Source organism: Hyalella azteca, unplaced genomic scaffold, assembly GCF_000764305.2.
Source record: "Hyalella azteca isolate HAZT.00-mixed unplaced genomic scaffold, Hazt_2.0.2 contig4700, whole genome shotgun sequence".
In the NCBI taxonomy this organism is placed as follows: Eukaryota; Metazoa; Arthropoda; class Malacostraca; order Amphipoda; family Hyalellidae; genus Hyalella; species Hyalella azteca.
The window spans coordinates 32,189-55,665 of NW_025934911.1; the positions used below are offsets into that span (position 1 = coordinate 32,189).

General features: G+C 40.3%; 2 protein-coding genes across 2 annotated transcripts; both read right to left on the reverse strand.

The window, feature by feature from the left end:
• Positions 1–2,378: 2,378 nt before the first annotated feature.
• LOC108668169 (protein AF-9-like) lies at positions 2,379–5,891 on the reverse strand. Its single transcript, XM_018155336.1, has 5 exons — positions 5,883–5,891; positions 5,130–5,310; positions 4,587–4,623; positions 4,137–4,260; positions 2,379–2,441 (listed from the first exon to the last, which is right to left on the reverse strand). Exons 1-5 carry the CDS (start codon positions 5,889–5,891, stop codon positions 2,379–2,381), a joined length of 414 nt encoding a protein of 137 aa, XP_018010825.1.
• Positions 5,892–18,609: 12,718 nt separating this feature from the next.
• LOC125177769 lies at positions 18,610–23,346 on the reverse strand. Its single transcript, XM_047880149.1, has 4 exons — positions 22,957–23,346; positions 22,418–22,515; positions 21,678–21,762; positions 18,610–19,830 (listed from the first exon to the last, which is right to left on the reverse strand). The coding sequence occupies exons 1-4, from the start codon at positions 23,344–23,346 to the stop codon at positions 18,610–18,612; spliced, it is 1,794 nt and encodes a 597-aa protein (XP_047736105.1).
• Positions 23,347–23,477: the final 131 nt, after the last annotated feature.

The window sequence follows — 23,477 nt, forward strand, 5'->3', positions numbered from 1 at the left end:
AACAAAAAAAGTGAGCTGGTAACTGTGATCGAAAACGAGTGCATAGACATTATTTGTATTGCAGAAACACTCCCTAAAAATCATGGGGGGAAATTGTACCTAACGAATTTCAATTGCCAGGTTCTGATTGTTTTTATAACTTAAATGAAGAGCAGTGCAGTAGAGGTGTAGATTTGTGGGTTAGAACCTCTTATGGGGCCCAGCAAATCAAGTTATCTGCAGAGCATCAATCAGCTAGAGAATCAGTGTGGGGGCGAACTTTCTCTCAAGGCTAAGATAGGATAGCCTCCTCATAGGCGTCGTGTATAGATCACCAAACAGTTCCTCTGATAACGATAAAGTACTAAACAGTCTTTTACCGAGCATGGCTTTCCGTAGGTCACACTCGTTGATCGTTGGTGATTTTAATCATCCAGAGCTAGACTGGACAGATGGATCCTCTCCAAGGGATGAGAATCACCCAGCATCCTTGTTCATGGGGTCTGTGAGAGACTCCTTCCTAGTCCAGCACGTTACTAAGCCAACCCATCATAGAAATAAACAAACTCCCAATATTCTAGACCTGGTGTTTACTAGTGATGAATCAATGTTAGATGAGCTTCGTCACGAGGCTCCATTGCGGCAAAAGCCATCACCAATCGTTGTTTTTCAGTCTAAAGTGCTGTACAGAGAAGACGCCTCGAAAGCGTGAGCGTTTGAATTTTGCGAAAGGCGACTATGATAAACTCCGTGAAGCAGTGAATGCAGTGAATATTTCAAACTGTATTAAGGACATGAATGTGGCCGAGTCATGGTCATTTCTCAAGGACACGGTTATGTCTGCAGTTGATGCGTGTGTACCTAAAATTAAGCTTGGTGGAGCTAAAAACTCAGTGGATGAACAGTACAGTTCTAGCAAAGCTGAAAACAAAGAAGGAAGCCTACCAGCGTTACTTACAGACTCGTAGCGATGCTGACTATAACCTATACGCAAGAGCTCAAAATCGAGCTGAAGAAAGCTGTCGCACCGCAGTAAAAACCCTCTAAAAAATATTGCTAAATATGCAAAAGAGAACAAGAAAGCCTTCTTTTTGTACGCTAGCTCGAAGTGCAAGATAAAGGACGGTATTTCTGATTTGAAAGCAGATCAACGAAAGATATCCTCTGATGAGGGCATGGCTAACGTTCTTAATCAGTTTNGAACGCCTAGCATATTTCCGGATGACCACCAATCAGCCGCGGATTAAGCCATCCGTCGGTAACCAGCCCGTGACATCAACTTGCTTTAAATATTAGGAGCTTTACGCCACCATATTCTGAAGCGAATAGCCCAGAAAGTAATGGTTATGCACCACTGAACGTTGCATGGAATCATCACTTCATACCCGGACTTTAACTCGAATTGTAACTTGCGGACAACGGACTGTGACCAACCAGCCCAGGTCGCCAGTGGAACTGCATGCATCCTGCCGTGCACCACCAGACCGTCACTTTTAGCTCAACATCCGGGGTTAGGTTTCAGGAAGCATAGTTCTGTTCCAAACTCTATCGTCCGCCGGCGAGTGACTTCCGCAGCTTCGCTAAATTACGTAACTTTTAGCTCACAGCATCTGGGGTTAGGTTCCAGATAGCATAGTTCTGTTCCAAAATTTATCGTCGTACGACACGTGGCCGTTCGACCGTGGGCTGATTCGACACACGGGACAGATACGGACGGCTCCGGTGCGCTCCGTCCGGGTGGTGTAAAATTTTTTCGCGTGTTGGCAGGATGTGTTGTAGGGTACGTTCTTCAAGGAAGCGATCATGATAGTCCATTGGAAGCACGGCAGTGGTGGTCTCCGACAGGCGTCCCTTTCGCTTCTATCGTTGGTCTCCTAGAGTACAATTATCGTCAGTTTGTATCGTTGTTTAATTTATTTAGATCTTCACGGTTGTCCAGAATAGTATACCAATAGCTCGGATTTCTCGGTGAGAGTGCAAGACTAAGATGCAGATAACCTGGTGTTGTGCTTGATGCACCTTGCCTCAGCTGGAAGCCTCACATTGAAATGCTGAAAACATCTTGCTTGCCGGTACTTAACCTACTGAAATCCATATCCCACAGGCACAGGGGTGCTGATCGTTATAAACTTCTAAAGCTCTACATGGTTTATTTCGTAGCAACTTGATAACTTCTAAAGCTCTACAAGGTTTACTTCGTAGCAACTTGATTACGTCTCTCCCTTCTACGCATCTGCTGCTTAATCGCACCAATCCAGAGGAATGTAATCCAAAACAGTAGCATCAGAATCGCTACAGGCTGTAGTAAAATAACTACAATCATTAGCTTAGCAATTGAAGCGAATATGACTTCTCATAAAATCCATAGAGACCAATTATTGTGCAAATACTATTCCAGACTACGGCAGCTCCCCGAGTGCCCAGCCACCAATGAACTCTTCCTTGCCACTTGCCAGGCACGTCTGTCCAGAAAATGGGCACTGTTCCTCATACCTGAGCATTATTCAGCAGCGTTGGCTCTCTTGTCCACATTTTATTGCTTCCCCTTTAATTTCACCACTGCCTCCATGATTCAGTGTTGTCAACAATATTTTTACCAACTTCATCCTTCATGTGGTAATTCCATCCAGGAGAGTTTCTCTCAATTGGAAGCTCCGCCCAGAGATACAAGTATCGGAAGCGGAACTACATGTATTTGCTATACATGAGGCTCTCACTTGGGCCCAAAATAACCTTTTGAATGATTTTTTTAAATATAAACTAATTAACAAAGCTCTGTTTCTGATCCAGTCCATCCACAGCCACTGCGGAATACCTGGAAACGAAGCGGCAGATCTTGCTGTCTGATAAGCCCACACCCTCCTCTAACGTACTGTGAGCCCACACCCCCGAGCTGAGAAGAGCTGGTGAAGTCGATAGAGGATGCTATTACTGTTAGTTGGTGCACATCATTGCACCAGTAAATAGAAAGATCAGTAAGGGGTCTCTTCCTTGCTCAGGTCACGGACGGTCTAGGCACATGACTGAGGGCCTCTTACCCAAGTTGGGCAATTGAGACAACCATAGCTCATCTACGTGCGGGTCAGGCTGGTATGTGGTCACACCTGACTCGTTATAAGGCCAAGCTCCCAACCTACTCTGCCCCTGTGGCTCAGTAGAAACTATTCATCACCCTATTTTTGAATAGTACTAGTCTACAGGTGCCCTTGGTTATACAATCATATCTGAGCCGGTACCTAGTTCGGTGCAACGGGCGCCTTTCAGTTGGCCGATGAATGACTAGAACTTATTGGCCTTGGCCGATCACTGGCCACGTATTATTCCACGCCCCTCATAGAGCTCCCCTTTACCGTACCGCCTGGCGTGGACTAGCAGGTAAGAAATTTACGACGTCTTTTTCCCCTCATACCTTCCACAACGCCCTAATTTTAGCAGTTACTATACTCCATATGAGAGTATGCTCGTATATAACTAGTTTTTGGTGATAGATATCTACAAAATGGAGGTTGATTCAGATATGTATTTAATACCGTTCAATAGAGAATACAGAGCTGCGCTGCGCGAGAATAACCAGTCAGCCGGCATTCCTTCTCCAATAACTCCTGAAATTTTTTTGAATGGGCATTAATTAAAGCCACTCATTTAGTCCCAGTCAAACGTGAACTCTATCGGCCCGCAGAGCATGAATTGCGCAACTCATCATCCATCTGTTAGAATAATCAAGCTAAAATCTCGGTTTACGGGTAATGTGATATGTATAAATTCTTCGGTTAAATTCATTGCCTCAGCAGTCAGCAATGCAACATTTTTGTTCACTGGGCCCGTCTCCATCATTTACATCGTGAATTATCTCTTAATGTTATTTTATTTGCCTTTTTTCCAATTGGCACAAGAGGGCATATCTTAGGGGAAAAATCATGGAAAAATGAAGGCAAAGGCAAGGCATGTTATGTTTATTGGAATTCAGGTACATCATCAAGTGCCGCGGCGTGACACGCTTCCAGCACTCTCCTTACAGACAAGAAATTCGTACAGGCAACGCAAAACAATCAAACGGGAATCAAGATGAAAATATGTACAATAGTTATACGTTTTGGGTATGAAAAACAATAAGGGGCAAGTAGAGGCGCGGCTCTAGCGTAGGGTGTGAGGCTGACGCCTCCTGCTGCCAGCAGCTTCTTCTTTAGTTCCTCTTGTGGGCTGTAGAACGTGAGGCGTTCGCAGCGGGTGAGGGTGATAGGCGGTGCCTGGAGGTCTTGCAGGACAAGGTTATACTCAAACCTGCACATTGGTGACATGGTTTAAACGTGCCAACAAATTATATAAACTCACAGACTTTTCATCCAGCATTATTCAGATAAAGGAAACAATACATAAAATATGAGCAGCGTTGTCCATACAACAGTGACAACCTGCTTTATTCTACCCATGAATTTATCTGAACACCATCAATAAACTTCTAATATATATTATGTAGGAGGACAGTATAAAATTAACATCATCAATTCACAATTATGTTCAGGAATTAAAACAGGAAATGATCAAGGTACCTCATTTGTTTCTTGTTCTTCAAGAAAACGTCCACAGGAAAATAGAATGCTGCATACCCCTTCTCAGTAATGATGAAAGGAGGCGTCTGGAGGGCTGCAAGGGCAAACAAAAATACAGTAAGACAACATGCACACTGCAAGTGAACAAAAAGAGGATAGTGCCATTGAAGGTATTTAGACAGGAGCTGTTTCTTTATTACAATTATTTCTGAACAATGATGGCAATGAACTTGATTAAAGTGCATAGCTGGATCAACAGATGGTGACCAAATAATGAAGACTGATGAATGGGCCATGGTACAATTCTCACTGTATGAATATGACAAATTGTATTATGTCAAGTGAATACATACAAGAAAGTTAAACATTATAAAATTCCATTTAACTAAGCTCTTTTACAGGAACTAAAGCATTGATAGAGATGAAAAAGAGCCTCTGAATTGTCACAACTGCACTCAGCTACATTCTTATAGCTGAAGTATAAAATGTATTTCAATCATAATGAAAGATAAAGCCACCTTCTCCAGATGGCACAATTGGCACTGGTTTATACAGCAGGAAGGTAAAATGCATTGCAAATGATGAAAGACAAGAACTCACTTCTCTTGGGCCCCTTGAAACTTTCATGTAGATTGAAGACAACCTTCTCTACAATATCAGCGAGGCTGCGATCATTCTCCCCCCTGACCCACACACTCCACTCGTGGGTGAAGCCCTCTTTAGTTACATGCTGCAGCACCCGGGCAGTGTGCCCGAGCTCAATGCTCACTGCCACTACACTCTGTTGAAAATTGGTACAGGTGTGAAGTAGGCTGGGTAAATACAATTTTACCTTGTAAATACAAGGTAAAATGTCTTAAAAGATATCAGCCTAAAGAGCATATCATCAGCCTAAAGTAAATATCTTCATGGGCCATATGCTGAACTGAACAGTTAAGTCAGAGTCAATCATGAAGAACCAAACTTCAGGGATATCTCTAATGATAAATCACATAAGGCATCACTAAGCTTCTATTTACAATGCAATTCTCAAGTAATAATTAGATTACATAAGAAATTCTTTTTCATCCTCAGGAAATTTATTCAGCCCCACAAAATGTAGCCATGCCACAACACCCTCATTAAATGTCAAACCAGCCATCTAAATAATGCCTGGCAAGTTCCAGATTTGGAGTTCGCCTTTGCACCTCAGGAATTCCAAAGCTCTGAGTCCATTTTGTTACTGAATGACCCTATGGCTTCCCATCATTTTACCTCCTATTTTAATATTCTTATATTTTCTGCATAGAGAACAAAATGAAGAAAAAACTATTCATATTAAAATGAAATGTGGTTAGCAATTAGCAAACTTACCATTGCCATTCTTAGTGAGCTGCAAAGAGTTGAGAAGAGTAGCTAAGTTATAGAACACTAAGAACTCTTTATAAAATCAGAGAGTTGAGAGAATATAGCCTGATATATTTAATCATTAATTGAATATGAATCACAAGTAAGTATATGCCTCTTCAACCTGAAATGGAGGAGTTGGGTGAGCACAAGCAACACAAATATAACTTTCTTTGCATATTGTGTGATCATTTAATAGAGATATTTCAAAGTCCTGCAGTATTATGCAGACTGAAATCATTTAGGAATCTCATGCTTATAAAATACATTGGCACTAGCAGGTTTGCCTGTCATTGCCTAAGATCTATAATGCCAGCTATTTTACAAACTTATTGTACTAAATCATTTAAATATGAATATAACAATGCATGCTATTTACAGCATGCCATGTTCTAACTCATACCTTACACACATCATAGAACTCATATTTGGATCTAGTTTTAAAATAGAAAAAACTAAATTGTTTTTTAAAAATTTTTTTTTCTGTTTTAAAAACTCCACTGAAATAAAATTAAGAATATTTTACAGTAGATACTAGAATATTACAGAAATATACTGATCAGTAATGAACAGAAACATTGCAAGCATCAGTAAACTTGAGAGTAATTATCTTGGAGGCAAACATGGAATTATTTCATGTATAAGAAGCAGGTTCCCAGGACCAAGAGGCGTCCTGATCACACTTGCCCTTGTAATGGGCTGTCACTCTTACTGCTGGAGAGTGGTGGTAACCTTGATCCCACTTGGGGAAGTAACTCTCCCCCAGTTAAGAGTTATTGTAAAATTATTTTGAATCTTGAAATTCATGGTAAACAATATCTATATTTTTGTTATCAGTGCCCTCCATCTCATTCTCTTTGCAGACCATTATTTCATGCACCAGTGTTGAATCAAGTTCCAAATCTCCCATCCGCCATTATCTCTTACTCACACTACTGCTTGTGGCTGGTGCCAAGTTATACCTTTTTATACCTTTATAGTTATACCTTTATACCTAGTTGCCAAGATATACCTTTTCAAATCACTGCTCATACATACATTGATAAAGGCTTTAATGCCATGTTTTTGAGATTACTGTTCTAGATGAGAAATATATTTATCTGTTATCCTGCTGGATAGTTTATTTTGTATACCTATATGTTTTGAAGTTTGAATTGATGATGTGTTTAATAATAGTTGTGTTAGGTGTTTATAGTGTAAATATTTTACAGAAGCATCTTCAAGTACTTTCACAGAAGCCAAATTATGCTTAAATAACCTACAGGTAATTCATGTAACAAGACAATCTCCATATTTTGTGTGCCAAAAGCAGTGAATCAAGTGTCAAGGAATGTTTAATGATATTGAAGGGGATGATACGTATATAAAGTATTAAATGACCAGTGAAAAAATGTGCAATGGTCATAATTGGATATTTACCACACTAATGAAACATAGTTACAAATAGAATAGTAACAGATAAAACATAATTTATACCTATTCTTTATACCTACCTAGCTGATTTCAATTAGAGCTGATAAGCACCTTACAAAACTTGCTCTAGCATAGGGGTTGGTGATTTGGAGCTTTCAGTAGACTAATAAAGTTTTCCATGTAATTGCAAGGTTTGCTGGTGAATATATAAACTAATAGAAACTAATAATATTTGAATATTAACTAATAATTAAATATAGAATTCTAACCCTTTATTTAAATAAATTTAAAATATATAATGTAACTGCCTCTAACTTGAACAGCATTTGTAACTTAAACAAAAATATAACTACATTAAATATTAATATAATAATGTAATAAAGTCATGACGGGTTTTTCTCTTTCTCTCAATTGTTAAAGCTTTGAGTGGAAAATAGCAAGAGTATACAAAATTCATGCGAGTGCAATATTCCCGCAAATTATTATTGTCAACTAATAGAAAATTTGAAGTCATATTTTGTGCTTATGTTGGTTATTGGCAGCTATTTTGGTGTGTACATTCTTTCTGCCAATGGGCATTTAATGAAATTCAGTGACTAGGTGTAGAATTAAATTAAATATTGAGTCAACTTCACCTGCAACCAACCAAAGCTTATTTCTTCCTATTTTTATGGTTCACAATCTTGCCTTCCATAAATAGGCAAAGACACATTGTAGTAAACATTTTATAACATATTTAAAAAAGGACAAATAAAACCCAGGGCAGCAGACTTGATTCTGCATTTCTTAAACTGATAAAAATTTGACAGAAGCAACCAAGTAAGGAAAAGTTACTGATTATGTTACTAATAATATTGTAATTTACATGTTATGCATATATTTGCAAAATAACACTAAATTTACAGCACATTCTAGCTGTGCAGATGATGGAATGATTTTGAGAGAAAATGAGAAAATTATACATATGAAAAACTGCATATTTAATAATTTTAAATACAACTTATAGCAGGGAATGCAATGCAAGGTACTGCAGAAGAAGAGCCAAGTACTAGTTGTAAATGCAAGAGCTAAGGAATGGACCGGATGCATTTGCATGGATTAATGGTGAAGCTGATCAGACTGAATGTAGTATATTTATTATATATGCAGATAAGTGGCAGGATAGATGCTAGCAGCCCCAGCTGAGCTGGAATGCAGATAAGTCAAAATCCAGGGAGATAAGAATGACAGCAGACGTGGTATTTAAATTAAGAAGGGAACACATGATGTGAAATGAAAGTTTATTGCAAGATGTAGGTATAGTACAGAACAGGAGACTGAGCAAGTGGGAATGTGTCATCCAATATTGAAGGAGTGGGTTAACTAAAACACCTCCTGGTGAAGCATAATGCATAGGAGTGATGAGGCTTGCAATATTAGAAGCCATGTGGGGGGTATTAATAAACAACACAACCACATCAAAACTCCCATGATACCAGTGAAGGCCCGGGACAGCCATAATCGTCCTAATTGACATTCTCCTCAAGTCATCACTACCCTCAAACTAGGAGAAATATACAAGACATTCCAGCTGGTCTAAATCTAGGCCTCTCTAACACATAGCCAATGCTTAATAATTATTAACCATATGACAAACTCTGCTGGATCTATTTCATATATAAGTGACAGCGTTTCAAGTATTATTGTAACTACTGTCCATGATTAATGGTGCACTAGTCAACATTCAAGCAACACTGGAAAATCTGGTAGGAGCATCCCATGGAGGAGCAAACACTGCCTATGCCAACTAACAATTTCACCAATCTTGCTTACCCTTACCCATAAATTTTCTGAATGAATTAACTCATTTAATTTTTGAAATGAACTAGGAGGTGGATAGCTAAACTCATACCTAACAGCGAATGAAGCCATTATTATTTTCAATGATAAATTGCCTCCACCATAAATTGCATATTCTACCAATTTTCTGCAACAGATATTCATCAGGAAAATTAGTATAACTGTTCCTTCAATATGACCCATGCCCTTTGGTTTTAACTCTACTTTGTACCATCCAAATTGAATAAAAAAAATCGTTAATTTTCATTTTTTTTAAACTACTTATGAAATAAGCAGTTTTACTAGTAATTTCCAGAGAAATTTTCCCCTTAATTATACCACACTATCAAGCTATCAAGTCTCAATTTGGCAGATGTAGAATTAATTTTCATGCCGTGCAGTAATTTTTATAGCAATGAACTTTTTTCTCCAAGCTACAAACTCAATTATTTTTTTTTTTTAAAAGGCCTCCCACACTCACCATTCCAACAAAAAAAAAATGAATTGATTTTATTAATTAAAAACAGGGAATGGTTTCATGTCAATGATTACTCAATTACTACCAGTTAGTTTAACACAAGTTTTCAATTTTACTTCAACATTGCCATTAAAAATCTTTTTCTTTCCTCCCAACTCAATCCTGTTGGTGATTTTCCCAACTTTTTCTTTTCATGTTACAAATCATTTTCACTGTTATAAGCTTCCTGACATGGCCAGCAATAAAAGAATGTTGATGAAAAGGCTCAAGGCATAGGGGACTGGGGAAATGGAGACTTCAGAGATCAGGAAAATCTCAAAGTACCAAACCACAGAATTCCATATTTTCTGGTATCCTATTAGCAAGCCATGACATTTCCCATCAAACCAAAATTTTTGAATACTTGGAGCCACAAGATTGATTTCACTAAGATCATACAATCTAGTAGCTGCAATATTTCAGCTAAGACTGGTCCCTTAATCTTGAATATTAACATGCCCAATTTCAAGGTGGAATTTGAGCAAGATAACATATAAACAGATAAATTTACCTTCTTGGATCAGAAAACCTGAATGGGACCTCTCCTCTAGGGTCTAGAAATAATCTTATATTTTTTCATGAAGCACAGAGCAAGCAAGGTGGAATTTATGACCAGCAATATATGAACACCAGCAATATATGAACAAATGCACTAGTTGTATGAGATTGTAGAACATGTAATCAGACTTTACTTACATACCACATCAAGCCAGCGATTCTGCTTGATTAATAACATATATATATATGACCCACTGATTCTAATATTTCAGCCTGCATGCAGCAAGTAAGAGACCCAGCAGGATCAGGTTTGAATTGAAAGCATAATCATTACTTTCCTAGAATTCTGGCCTTTCCAAGAAGCAAAGGGCTCATCAATAATTTCTGTACCTGGCTAGAATGACCTAGAATTTATGAACCACAATTCTTAGAATTCCATCCTACATAAAAAAAATCCCTTTCTGAGCAGTGATTAGAGCTGTTTTACACTTTATGGAGCCTAAAAATTATAAGCAGCAGAATTGCTTTGTATAAAATTATTAAAACAAAGGGATTGAGCTGCAAAATCTAAAAATAAATGAAAAAATCATTTTTTGGAGTTACAATATTTTATAAGCATATTTTTCTATCTTGCAACAAAAGGAGAATGGTGGAGTCTATGTGTGCAGGAATGGAAATATAAACTTTGTGCCATGAATACAGGATTGATTTAATTGTATTTTCATTATTTATAAGAATTGACCTACTGCTTTGTCCTACAAGATTTTAATAGATGAATTGCCTCTGAGTAATTGATACTTTTGGTTGGCAAGAAAACTGCACAGAAAGCACTACCAAGGCAACTCCATCAAGATTTGAAATTTATCAACTAGGTATATATTATAAGAGACTTGGAGGAGAAAGGTTCTAGATTCTACCATTGGCATCAATGTAGCTCATGTTACAGCACTCTAGTGTCTGATTGTCTGCTTTCAATGGAAATGATTTAATATTCAAACAAAACTATCCTTAACTATCTAGTTTCTACCATCAATGCCACTAACAATTTCACCACACAGCCCAAGGCCAGAGCACTTGACACATCCCAGCCTTTAAAATTTAAATAATTATTCTATTTTATTAACAAAAGTAAGCCATGACTTTCTTATGCAATCAAGAAACTTTCTTAGTTATTACAGGCCACACTTGCCAGGAGGTAATTGAATTGGTAATTCTGAACCATACTATAGTTTTTAATGACAACTAGCAAAGTATGTGCAGTATCTGCCATCTGCAGAGCAGTGACCTTGCATTAACATATGTGTCATTGACATTGGTTAACGTTTATAGCTAGACATTTTTAAAATCACAGACAATTTGCATTGCAATGGTAATTAGCAAGCAATTCAGGTCAAGGTCAGCACCTTCCAAATTTCTGGTTCTAATGGATTACCGGTACTCATTCAATCGGAATCAATCCACTTCATTGGCTGCTTTGTGTAAAACAACCATATGCAAAACATGATGGTAATTTGTAAAACAAGGATTGTTTAAAATCAGTTCATTTTCAATTTCATCTACTCAATATTTTTAATCAGTTTTGGTATTACTTTAGATTGAGTGCATCCAAAAAATGGGTGTTTTATTCAATTATGTTTTTTGGGTGTAGATTAAGAATCTGAAATCCGTTTTTAGCGGTCGGCATCAGAAATTTTCAATGGAACCTGGTCCTAACTGGACCTAACCTGCAAGGTTTTTGTTGATCAGCTAGGTTTTTTCTATGTTTGGAGTACGTCCGGCGGCCAGAAAAACCTAGCCAATCAACGAAAACCTCGCAGGTTAGGTCCAGTTAGGAACAGGTTCCTTTAAAAATTTCCGATGCCGACCACCAAAAGCGGATTTCAGATTCTTAACACGTTGGCCGCGATTGCTGATTTGGCCCGAATGCCGTACGGGCGATAGGTTCAAACTTGTATATCTTCAGTTACCCGGCAGATAGCAAGGAGAAAAGTTGTGTGCAGCTCTGCAGGGGTATGTTCTGTCATTGTATCACGTAAAATTCGTGGCCGCATTTGGTGCACATCGCTCAGGGTTGAAATTTGTCATTATTCCTGGCGATGTGTACATTTATAGCTAGACATTTTTAAAATCACAGACAATTTGCATTGCAATGGTAATTAGCAAGCAATTCAGGTCAAGGTCAGCACCTTCCAAATTTCTGGTTCTAATGGATTACCGGTACTCATTCAATCGGAATCAATCCACTTCATTGGCTGCTTTGTGCAAAACAACCATATGCAAAACATGATGGTAATTTGTAAAACAAGGATTGTTTAAAATCAGTTCATTTTCAATTTCATCTGCTCAATATTTTTAATCAGTTTTGGTATTACTTTAGATTGAGTGCATCCAAAAAATGGGTGTTTTATTTAATTATATGTTTTTTGGGTGTAGATTAAGAATCTGAAATCCGTTTTTAGCGGTCGGCATCAGAAATTTTCAATGGAACCTGGTCCTAACTGGACCTAACCTGCAAGGTTTTCGTTGATCGGCTAGGTTTTTTCTATGTTTGGAGTACGTCCGGCGGCCATAAAAACCTAGCCAATCAATGAAAACCTCGCAGGTTAGGTCCAGTTAGGAACAGGTTCCTTTAAAAATTTCTGATGCCGACCACCAAAAACGGATTCCAGATTCTTAATCTACACCCCTAAAAACATATACCAGTAATTAAAAAAAACACCTCTTTTTGGATGCACTTAATCTAAAGTATTACCTCAGTTTCTCAAGTAGGTATGTTAGTATGATAGTGCTGGTAATGTTAAAGTGTCAGTCACAGCCCACAGGGCTAGAAAAGTCCAATTTTTTTCTAAAATATTGCAGCTCTAGTATATAATTCCAGTAGGTATGAAATCTCACGGCTCTAATGTCATACATTTTTGTTTGATTGAAAAAATTGCAGTTTGCACTTGGCAAAAATTTTGTTTAATAAAATTTTCAACTGTTGGTGCAATCCACAGTATATATACTTCAATGCTCCCAGTCCCACCTCCTGCCAAAATAACATGCAGAACCAGAACATAATAACAAGTCAACTCAAAACATTTCCTGGTAAACCAGCTCAAAACCAGCTGGTAAATCATGAAGCCATGGCTCGAAAAATCTAGTTGCGGCTCACCAGGCATCAAGACAGTTCAAGTAGGTAGATATATTTGATGCCTGGTCCAAGAAAGTGAAGAAACTCACTGGATTACTGGTCTTGGTCTATTAATAACTAATAAGGAGTAATAGCCTAGGCTATAGTATAGTACAGATTCATTAAAAAAAATCAATCAAAAATAAACTTGAGGAGCAACAAAATTAAAAATGTTCTCCTTGACTAGGCAAAAAAAGTAAGTTGACTTTGGTCATTAGCAGCTTAGCCATACCTAGCCTGCTAGCCACAATGTTTACGAATTACAGGTACCTAGTACTAAGCCACCTGCATACATGATCAGCCAGATCAGGAACTAGGTAGTAGGTACTAGGTACTAGTGAACTAGTCTACTCACAAAACTATTCTGATATAGTTTGGTGATTATAGCTACCTAGTCTTCCTTGTACCTTGTAAAACAATATGAGTCTGGATAATCATGGCTAATAATATGAGAAGAGAATATACCCCTCAACCCCTCGGCGTCAATCGAAAAATGGCATGGACACAGGGTCACAGGCGGTTCACGTTCAACCTGCAATCCTGCATTAGCCATCATTTATTAAAAATTATCCACACAAACAGAGAAATATAGTTAATATGATCTCACGGCAGTACGGATTTCAACTTAGCCCAACGGGTTAGATGGCTACTAGATTATTGTGAACAAAATAACATTACAATACCTACTAATTTATATGGGACGTCGGCATTCATCTGCGATGATCTGCCTACTTCTTCTTCTTAGCAGGGGGTCCACACTGTGGTGGACATAAAGCCACAGGTCTGCCTGATGGATGACCGCTGGGCCTGAGAGCTTGTTGCTTGTTAAGTTTTTAGCCTCTTAGTACAGGAAGCTAGTCTGTGCTCTCTTAAGGGAGATCGGTTCTCTAGTAGCTCCGTACAAGATTTGAGGAGTTTGAAAGATACAAGTAATTAGTAAATGGACTTAAAATTAGAAGCTCAATTGAGGCAAAGCATGAAAGGTAAATGAATGCTGATTTAGCCTCCGGGCCTCCCTAGCTCAGCTACCTACTTCAAAAGTTCAAATACCTAAAAGACTTGTCTAGATGTTTATAAATATGCCAACGATAACAGCAGGCAGAATATAAGTGGCAGTAGCCAGTAGTCAGATGTGCACATGGCCGTCATGCATGCTTGTGTACAGCTGTTGCATGGCAACCTACAGCTCGCCTAACCTGCCTGACTTCAATATGAATAAAGTAAAAAATCGAAATATTTTCTGTTGTACATTATCATTATGATTACCTCCCCCCAACAAATTACAAAGAGTAAATTCAACATTAATGCATCTTAAATTACGTTGTAGCTCTTGTCTTGGCAGTGCATGACGTTGACAATCCAGAAGAAAATGCGCTATTGTATCCGATGCATTGCAGGTGGTACATTGATCTGTGTTGCTCATGTTGAATCTGTATAGATGGCTCTTGACACCGGCATGACCAATTCTGAGTCTTGCAGCTGCACACTTTAACCTGCGGGACTTTAAGGCTGGACCTGCGGCCTGCCTACTGCAAAACGTTTCTGGATCTGGGCTGGAACGTATACGTCGTGGTCACGTCTGACTATGCATTGAAAACGCATCATACGAAAGAACTCTCATAACACAAATATTTGTAAGATGCATATAGAAAGATGAAGAGAATAAGGTTGGCGGTAACTGGAGCCAGAAGGCTGTACAAAAAGCAATGGTAAAATGATAATAACAGTAGCAATAATGCAAAAAATATTAATGGTCTGAGTGATCTCGAAATCTAATGACAATTTTAAAAATTACGCTGCAATAAATTTGACACAGCAATAATAGACAAAATTATTTCCCTGTTGAACCTTCCTTCTTCTTATTAGCGCATTTTCTCATTTATGGAAAAAGGCGCTATTGTGGTCGTCATGTCCTTCCGTCCGTCCGTGACCACGTTTTCGTCGACGAGAAAATGCACTCTGTCACTCACTGCAGTGGAAATGTCTCTAAATCTCTGTTAAAGCAACTAGAGACTGTGCAAAACTCAGCACTCAGATACATTTTGGGTGCTCGTCGTACCACACCTGTCTTATCCTTGCAAGTTGAAAGCTTCATTCCTCCATTGAAACTCAGATTTCTTTTCCTATTCATGAAGTGGGTGCTCAGATACATGTACTTGCCTGAGGGGGACCAAGTGGCATCTATGTTGGGATTCCTGGATCAGGATATTCTTTTGAACTCACCATTTATTGCAACAGCTCGTCAAAGTTTCCAGATGCTGAACCTTCCACCCTTGCAACGTGTTCCAACTTCTCTGCTATCGTGTTTTCCACCTCACGTGGATCTTTCTTCCAGCATCTGCCTGAACCTGCTGAGCCCTGATGTTAATTCGATGCCTCGTGAAATCACTAAGAATTGCTTTCAAGACTTTTGGAAGCAGAACTATCCTCAGCATATGCAGATCTATACTGATGATCACGTTCTGCTACTGGATCAGTGTCTGCTGGACTTTACCTGCCATCTACCAACCTGGCTACTGGGTGGCTGCTGAATCCAGTGCACACCATACTGGGCGCTGAATTATTTGCTATACTCAAAGCCATGCAGCTTGCCATCACTGATGAATCTCTGGAGGATAAGCCAATTCTGATCCTGACTGACTCACGAACAGCACTGCAAGTTCTTTCTTCACTGTCAGTTTGCTCCTATTGCTCAATCATTGCTCAATTTCATAAACTGATGCAAATCAAGGGGCTCGATAGAGTGACGATGTGTTGGGTTCGTGGCCATAGCAACATTCGTGGGAATGAAGTGGCTGACAGAATAGCAAACCTCGCACATGCAAATGATCGCTCTGCCAGATCCAGTTTGTGCTTTGAGGAGTGGCTCTGTCTGTTAAAGAACAAATTCTTGAACTATTGGTCACTCTGGTGGTCAGAGGAAGTGCAGTCTTCAGGGAAGGGAACCTTCAGACTGGGCTTGGGAGAGACAGTAAATTATGTGGACTATGGACCGCTACCTCGCTCAGTTTAATGTGCTGTGGCTCGTCTGCGGCTTGGTCATGCTGGTGTGAAATCCCACTTGGCCCGCTTCAATTTGGCCAATTCCGGCATCTGCCCCACATGCAACACAGAAGACACAATTGAGCATTCCATTTTGCACTGTTCGCTATACATCAATCAGAGGAGGGAGTTTCGTTCAAATCTGGAGAACCTTTCACTTCCTTGGAACCTCATCACAGCTCTGGGAGGGGGTGATATTCCTGAAAAAAGAACTGCAGTCATTCATCGCCTGGGACAATACCTGCTAAAATGCAGCATGGTGAACACCCTATGAAAATTATCAGTGCCTAATTCCTTTGTTATTTTCTTCCACACAAAAGCCTCTTTGTGAGAGCATGAAGAAAATTTCAAAATGAAGTGAAGAGGCAGTTGAGTTGGAGTTTTCATGAAAAACAAGTTGTGCTCAGGCTGGGAGGTGTGACTGTTTCACACCCGAAGTCTTAAAATCAAATAAAAAAAAAACTCACTGCAGTGGGTACTGAGTTAAATATATTTTTTTATCCTAGCCTTACCACGAACTTTACCACCTCTCTGGCCACCGACTGCTCCTATCTGACTCGGCGTCTTTTTCCATTTCCTAACACTAACGGAGTGACAGGTGGCATCTAGCCGATTCAAAGGCCTGACGACTGAATGTCTGTTTCGGAGTAACCACGCTCCAAACCCATGTATTACGATATCCTGATTGCACAAATAGCAAATCAAATATAAAGTTGATGCTAAAAAAATTACATAGATGTAAAATTTTTTCAAAATGAAAACGCTTCGACCACCAGCACAGACAATTTTTTAAAGTCTCGGGAATACACGCGCGTAAAATTATCAATTGTAGATTTGAAAAGTATTATTGAAGAGTTTATCTGCTAATATTTATTTCATGGTATATTGTCATATTATGTTTCCTCAATTAAGATAGAAATGATCACCTAATAAAATCACCTGAACGACTTCACAATATTTGTAATAATAATTTTTTTAACTGACGATGGAACTGCTATCAGAAACGGTTTCACTGCAAATGTGGTCGTGTATATTGTAGCATCATTTGGTATGAAGCTGTAAGCCTAACATTCAAATAACTCCGATAGCATGATCATACTTTGTGCGCACGATCACCGAATTGAAAAATATATTTAAGAGATTCACGAGGTCGGTAATATTTAAACGAATTATCGTCTATGTTATATTAATGCATGGTGCTTCTGTTAAATTTAGGTTGGCATCTTAGCATCGCGAGAGTTTGGCTGATAAGTGTAGTTCGGTTCACGTGAGCTACACATTGTCTCTTTCTCTTACCATAACTAAGGTTGAACAATCAATTAACTACTCTGGAAAGCACGCTTCTCTGGAAGGGAGTAAAATACCTAATCATTATGAGAAGTGATGAAACCTCACCTCAGTTGTGCCCAAGTTACTCTGCTTTTGGGCAATTATCTCTGGCATTATTGCTGCAGTCGGCCAGTGCCACCGATGCGGCGAGCAGCGGGCAATACTCTAAAATATTCATATATTGGCCAGCCTATAGAATCTCTATACACTTATACAGATTTTCCGATGGTTAATATACTAGAAATACAGCTTTTGAGCACGATTTGCTATTATGAACTTCACATAGCTTGGCATATGCAGTATCAAGATGTCAAATCATGACCCCATTCAGGACGGTCAAACGTGAATTCTATTGGCTCGCAGAACATGAATTGCGTAACTCATCGTCGATCTCTTAGAATAATCGAGCTCAAATTTTGGTTTAGGGGTAATGCGATTTGAATTCTTCGCTTTATTTTAGTGCCACAGCAACGCATCCATTTCGTGCACTGGGCACGTAATGGCCCCAACATGTACACCGTGAATTATTTCTTGATTTTATTTGCCTTTTTTTAATAGTCACAACGGAAGAGCATAACATCTTAGAGGTAAAATAATGGAAAAATGAAGGCAAAAGCAAGGCATGTTATGTTTATTGGAATTCAGGTACATCATCAAGTGCCGCGGCGTGACACGCTTCCAGCATTCTCCTTACAGACAAGAATTTCGAACAGAAAACGCAAAACAATCATAACGGGAAGGTAGATGGAAATATGTACAATAGTTATGCGTTTTGGGTATAAAAAACAAATAGCAAAATTATCTCTAATATAAAAGCTAATTTTGATTCAAAAGTAGGTACTAGATAATTAGGTAAGTATTTCAATAATATATAATCCCCTCATTTTGAAATAAGACCATATTGTTTAAATATAGCCAGGGCTTTCTTCAGTACAGGTCGAGGCACCCGTGTCCAGCTCACTACAGCACCCTGATGACATGCCGAAGACCGCGCGCAAGATTTCTTGTTTTGTTGGCGATGCCGGTCGCCTCAATGAAGATGCTAAGATTCTGTGGGATTTGTTACGCGTGTTACTCTTGCCACACTTTCCCTTGTCTGCAGATTTGCTGTCATCCTTCCTAGGATGTTTCAGTCTTACTGCTTCCTCATCGCGGTCTTCGCCAAAAAGCTCCGATAATTTCCTCTTCTTCTTGTCGCGAGATTCTGTTCTTCCTTCAAAAGGAGGTTTGGAATAACATTCCAGCATGACTGAAGGATCAGAGTGCCAGGCAACCAGAAAAGCATTTGCGGCATCACGGGCGCTATTGACAGCTCTGGTGACGGAGGTCTTGGCTTCTAAGGCGCTTGCCTGGGTTTGGGTGAGCTTCAGGAGTTCGCCAGAAAGCTCGATGACGGCGTTCGACAATTTCTGATCCTGATGAAATGAAAAGAAATTAGAAGAACGATCGGTCTTGACTGCAGAATGGGACATGCAGGGACCCAGGGACGTGCTGTGAGAAATGGCAATATTGGTATCCTTCCTGCTGGGGCGTTTGAACATTTCTTCCTCGTCACTATCTTCCCCAAAAAGCTCCTTGAAGATGTTCTTCAAATTCCTTTTTTTCTTTTTGGTATGTTCGTTCTCTTTCAATACTTCTATATCAAGAGATTTGGAAGAACTATTTGTTGTGACAGTAGAACAGGACTTCCAGGCCCCCAGAGACGTGTGAGCGGCAGCTGGAAGGACATAGGCATCTTTCCTGGGCCGTTTAGATTTTTCTTTTTCCTCATCGCTGTCTTCGCCAAAAAGCTCTATGAAGATGTCCTTTAATTTTCTCTCTTTCTTGTCGGTATGCTTGTTCTTTTTAAGCTCATCTTCATCGCGGGTTTTGAAAGAACAACCGCCCTTTACTTTCGGATAAGACTCACGGGTGCCAAAAGACGTGTTTGAGGCAGCATGGGGGATATTGGCCGCTCTGGTGACAAGAGACTTGGAATAAGACTTGCAGGTGCCAAAAGACGTGTTTGAGGCAGCATGGGGGATATTGGCCGCTCTGGTGACGGAAGACTTGGAATCAACGGAGGGTCGGTGGAGCTTCAGGGGTTCGCCGAAAATCTCGGTGAAAGCATGCGTCACATTCTGATCCTGGTGAAATGAAAATAAATTAGAAATTCAAGTGATGTGAACACGGACGTGGAAATGAAATGAATGCATGAAATTGGAGCACACACATCACATAATATTCAAGGGTATGAACACCGGACTCGCATGAGGTCAATAATGCTAATGCTTCATTCTTCATACAAACACAAAGTGAATTAAGACAATTGTTTTCGAATGACGCACTGCAGCGTATGTCACTATATATTAGTTAACTGTTTTATAGTCTGAGAGAGAAATGTGAGAATGCAAATGATAGTTAATTCCATATAAATCATGCAGGAGAGAGAGCAGGACAAAAGCAGTCTCGTACAATGGCGATCCGTTCACTATATTATACAAAGACTTTAACGCTCGAGTTAATGCAGGAAAAGGCAACACGTCAAACAAAATTACTGGGAATAGAGTATAAGCAGCGGCCCATAAAGCAATTAAGAAGCTAATGTCAACTACTGAGACAATTGTACAGAAAATGCATCATTGCGTCAGTCCCGTGCGATTCAATGATAACCCAACAACATGTGCAGATTTTCACATCACACATTCAAAAAAGTGCACGCAAAATGAATACTTTTGTTAGTGCAACATCCAAGCAACACCCAAGAGCCTATCAACAGAAGAAGGTTAAGGCGTCATCGAGGCTCTCGTGTTCCCGTGTACTTTGATGGCAGAACTCCTCGCCAGGGATCTGCGTACTAAGATACGGTATCATTTAAATATTGACTGCTGAGTATTACTGTCCATGGATGGAAAAGAAACTTCCTCGAGAACATTTTAAGCGGACAAATGACACGTCGTGATGGTCAAGAAATTACAATACGCAAAAGCGGAAGAAGATTAGGGAAGCTCAATTCACTGCATTATATTCTCACAAGTATAGTATCTAGTATGGTATCTTCGGAATTGAAGAATAGGCCTGGATAGGCCTGTCGCCGAGCACAAAAGCTTACCGAGTTCGGGAACGTTTTATCTGAAGCAGTGAGCTGCAACACTTCATTCACACGTAATGTTAGTCACTCATAACAGCGATGTACGAGAGCCATTGGCGTACAGGGATGAGCGTTAGTGGGACATGCATTCTTGCATGGGAAACTTGCAAGCAGATTATCAGCAAAGCCTTCAATATAAGTGTAATTTAAGTGGAGGTATGTAGCAAGACCTGCAACTGTTAAAACTGACATAGGTAAATGTAAAGGAATTACGGAATTATGTGCAGAAAGATCTATGAACGGCAAATGACTGACTGGAAAAGTGTTCAAGATTTGATGATGCATCAGGATTGCCCTCCCCAGGGGAATATCGCAGCTCGCATGAAAATCGCTGATAGGAATGCAATGAAATTTAATGAGGCTAACAAGCACTGGAATGAATATAAGATGGAGAGATAATGCTAACATATTCACTACAAAGGAAGTCATAAGCGACATCAACTCGTGGATGTGTTGCACCGTTCAAGCGCTAGCGGACATATGGCGCTGTTCCCAAGTTTCCCAACGCATACAGGATTAACGGAGACAATCAGTCGCTACTTGAGGACGTGGATGTTGCGGGTAGAATCAAGCGTCTAATGCCAAGCCAGTGCAATGTATTTGCGATCACACTTGAAGTTGTTGGTGGAACACAACAAGAAAAACAAAGCTACATCACACTTTAAATGCGAGAAAATACCCGTTAGCCTCAAAAAGCATGCAAGTAACGAAGGCTTATAATAATATTAGAAGAAATAGACGGCACACAGAGAAGCGTGAACGAGTTTCCGTTTATAGCGAACTTAGTCGATAACATAACAGCAAACTACCCGCAACAGTCAAAAGAATAAAAAGCACGCTCGCCTGGGTCGCTAGGTCAGCATCCTCACTAGCGCTGGCAAGTGAAGCTAGTTGAGGTTCTGCAGGCCAGACTGGGAACTTGTAAGTTCTTCAGCATCGCCGTCACGATGGATGATATCACACATATGTGGAGCTCGTCTCTATGTTACGAGACTTGCATAAAACATTAAGTGATGTGAAGCAGACAGCGCTGACGCTGGCTGTCCTGCAGTATTAGGAGAGACAGCCAAGGCTTCCCTTGAAAGATAATGACGGGCAACAACAAATATTCTTGGGCCAATGAGCTACAACACTTCGTTCATTCATGGTGCTAGTTTATAGGTGCCAGTCGTATTATTGGCGCCGGCAACAGTTACCTTTCTTCATTGCTATCATCGCTTAATGAACTGATGAGTCGGAATTGATATCACTGATGCAATACCTATACGATGTTAGCAGTAATTTTCAAAGGCTGTGATCGCTTCTAAGAAAGGAGATGAAGAAGAGTTCAATTATTCTGAAGGGCGCACCGCCAGCAAGTAAGGGACACGGTGTGGTGGCGGTGCCTCTGGGCTGGGGCATTTGCTCCCATCAGTTTGTTGCTGAAGGCCTAATGTCCTGAGCTCAGAGGTGCGGCTAATGCCGCTATAGTGCAGCACATGCCTCCTATTAATACCTAGTTAGCAGCTACGGCTTCTTGCGCTACCATACAAAGTTAACTGGCCTTGACACCAACCTTTTCGACCGTTGTGCTCAAACAGGACACGCGCTTGGCCGTCTTGCGCTCGGATGTCTTGTTATGAGGGGCGGCGAGTGGGGCCGGGTTCAGCAGTGGCAGGCGCTTCTCGCTCGTTGCTACGTCCTGTTAATAGGGAAAATGTCAGCACATGCGTGGTGGCTGTAAGAGATGCACAAGTATTGAATACAAAATGAAAACGACCAATGATACATCACAATCATTTCAGATCAAATTAACAGAGGCGCATAACCTTTGCTCTCGGTGTAATTCTCCAGCATTCCCCACCTATAGTGTCAACCACCACGACTGTAGACATTCACACGCGACCATGCTTCTCTTCACATTGATAATAATCACAATGTTAGCACCTATGCCACATACACGCCACCACACACTCGTGCCACATACATGCCACCATTCACTAATGCCACATACACGCCACCACACACTCATGCCACATACATGCCACCATTCACTAATGCCACATACATGTCTCCATACACTCATGCCACATACATGCCACCACACACTCATGCCACCACCTGCACCACCACGACCACCCACCGCCTGGGACGCTGCACCAGGGGCAAGTAGAGGCGCGGCTCTAGCGTAGGGTGTGAGGCTGACGCCTCCTGCTGCCAGCAGCTTCTTCTTTAGTTCCTCTTGTGGGCTGTAAGGGGCAAGTAGAGGCGCGGCTCTAGCGTAGGGTGTGAGGCTGACGCCTCCTGCTGCCAGCAGCTTCTTCTTTAGTCCCTCTTGTGGGCTGTAAGGGGCAAGTAGAGGCGCGGCTCTAGCGTAGGGTGTGAGGCTGACGCCTCCTGCTGCCAGCAGCTTCTTCTTTAGTTCCTCTTGTGGGCTGTAGAACGTGAGGCGTTCGCAGCGGGTGAGGGTGATAGGCGGTGCCTGGAGGTCTTGCAGGACAAGGTTATACTCAAACCTGCACATTGGTGACATGGTTTAAACGCGCCAACAAATTACAAACTCGCAGACTTTTCATCCAGCATTATTCAGATAAAGGAAACAATACATAAAATATGAGCAGCGTTGTCCATACAAGTAACAGTGATAACCTGCTTTCTTCTACC

Bases quoted from the DNA above. Each gene is read 5' to 3' on its own strand.
- LOC108668169 (XM_018155336.1), bottom strand. The intron at 4,624-5,129 runs GTGAGTTCTTGT...TTGCCCTTGCAG, and splicing joins TTTCAAGGGGCCCAAGAGAA to CCCTCCAGACGCCTCCTTTC. The intron at 2,442-4,136 runs GTCAGCCTCACA...TTTTCTGGACAG, and splicing joins AGCTGCTGGCAGCAGGAGGC to ACGTGCCTGGCAAGTGGCAA.
- LOC125177769 (XM_047880149.1), bottom strand. From the start codon at position 23,346: ATGTCACCAATGTGCAGGTTTGAGTATAACCTTGTCCTGCAAGACCTC. The intron at 22,516-22,956 runs GTGGGTGGTCGT...CCCTATTAACAG, and splicing joins CTGGTGCAGCGTCCCAGGCG to GACGTAGCAACGAGCGAGAA. The intron at 19,831-21,677 runs GCGAGCGTGCTT...TCATTTCACCAG, and splicing joins ATGCTGACCTAGCGACCCAG to GATCAGAATGTGACGCATGC.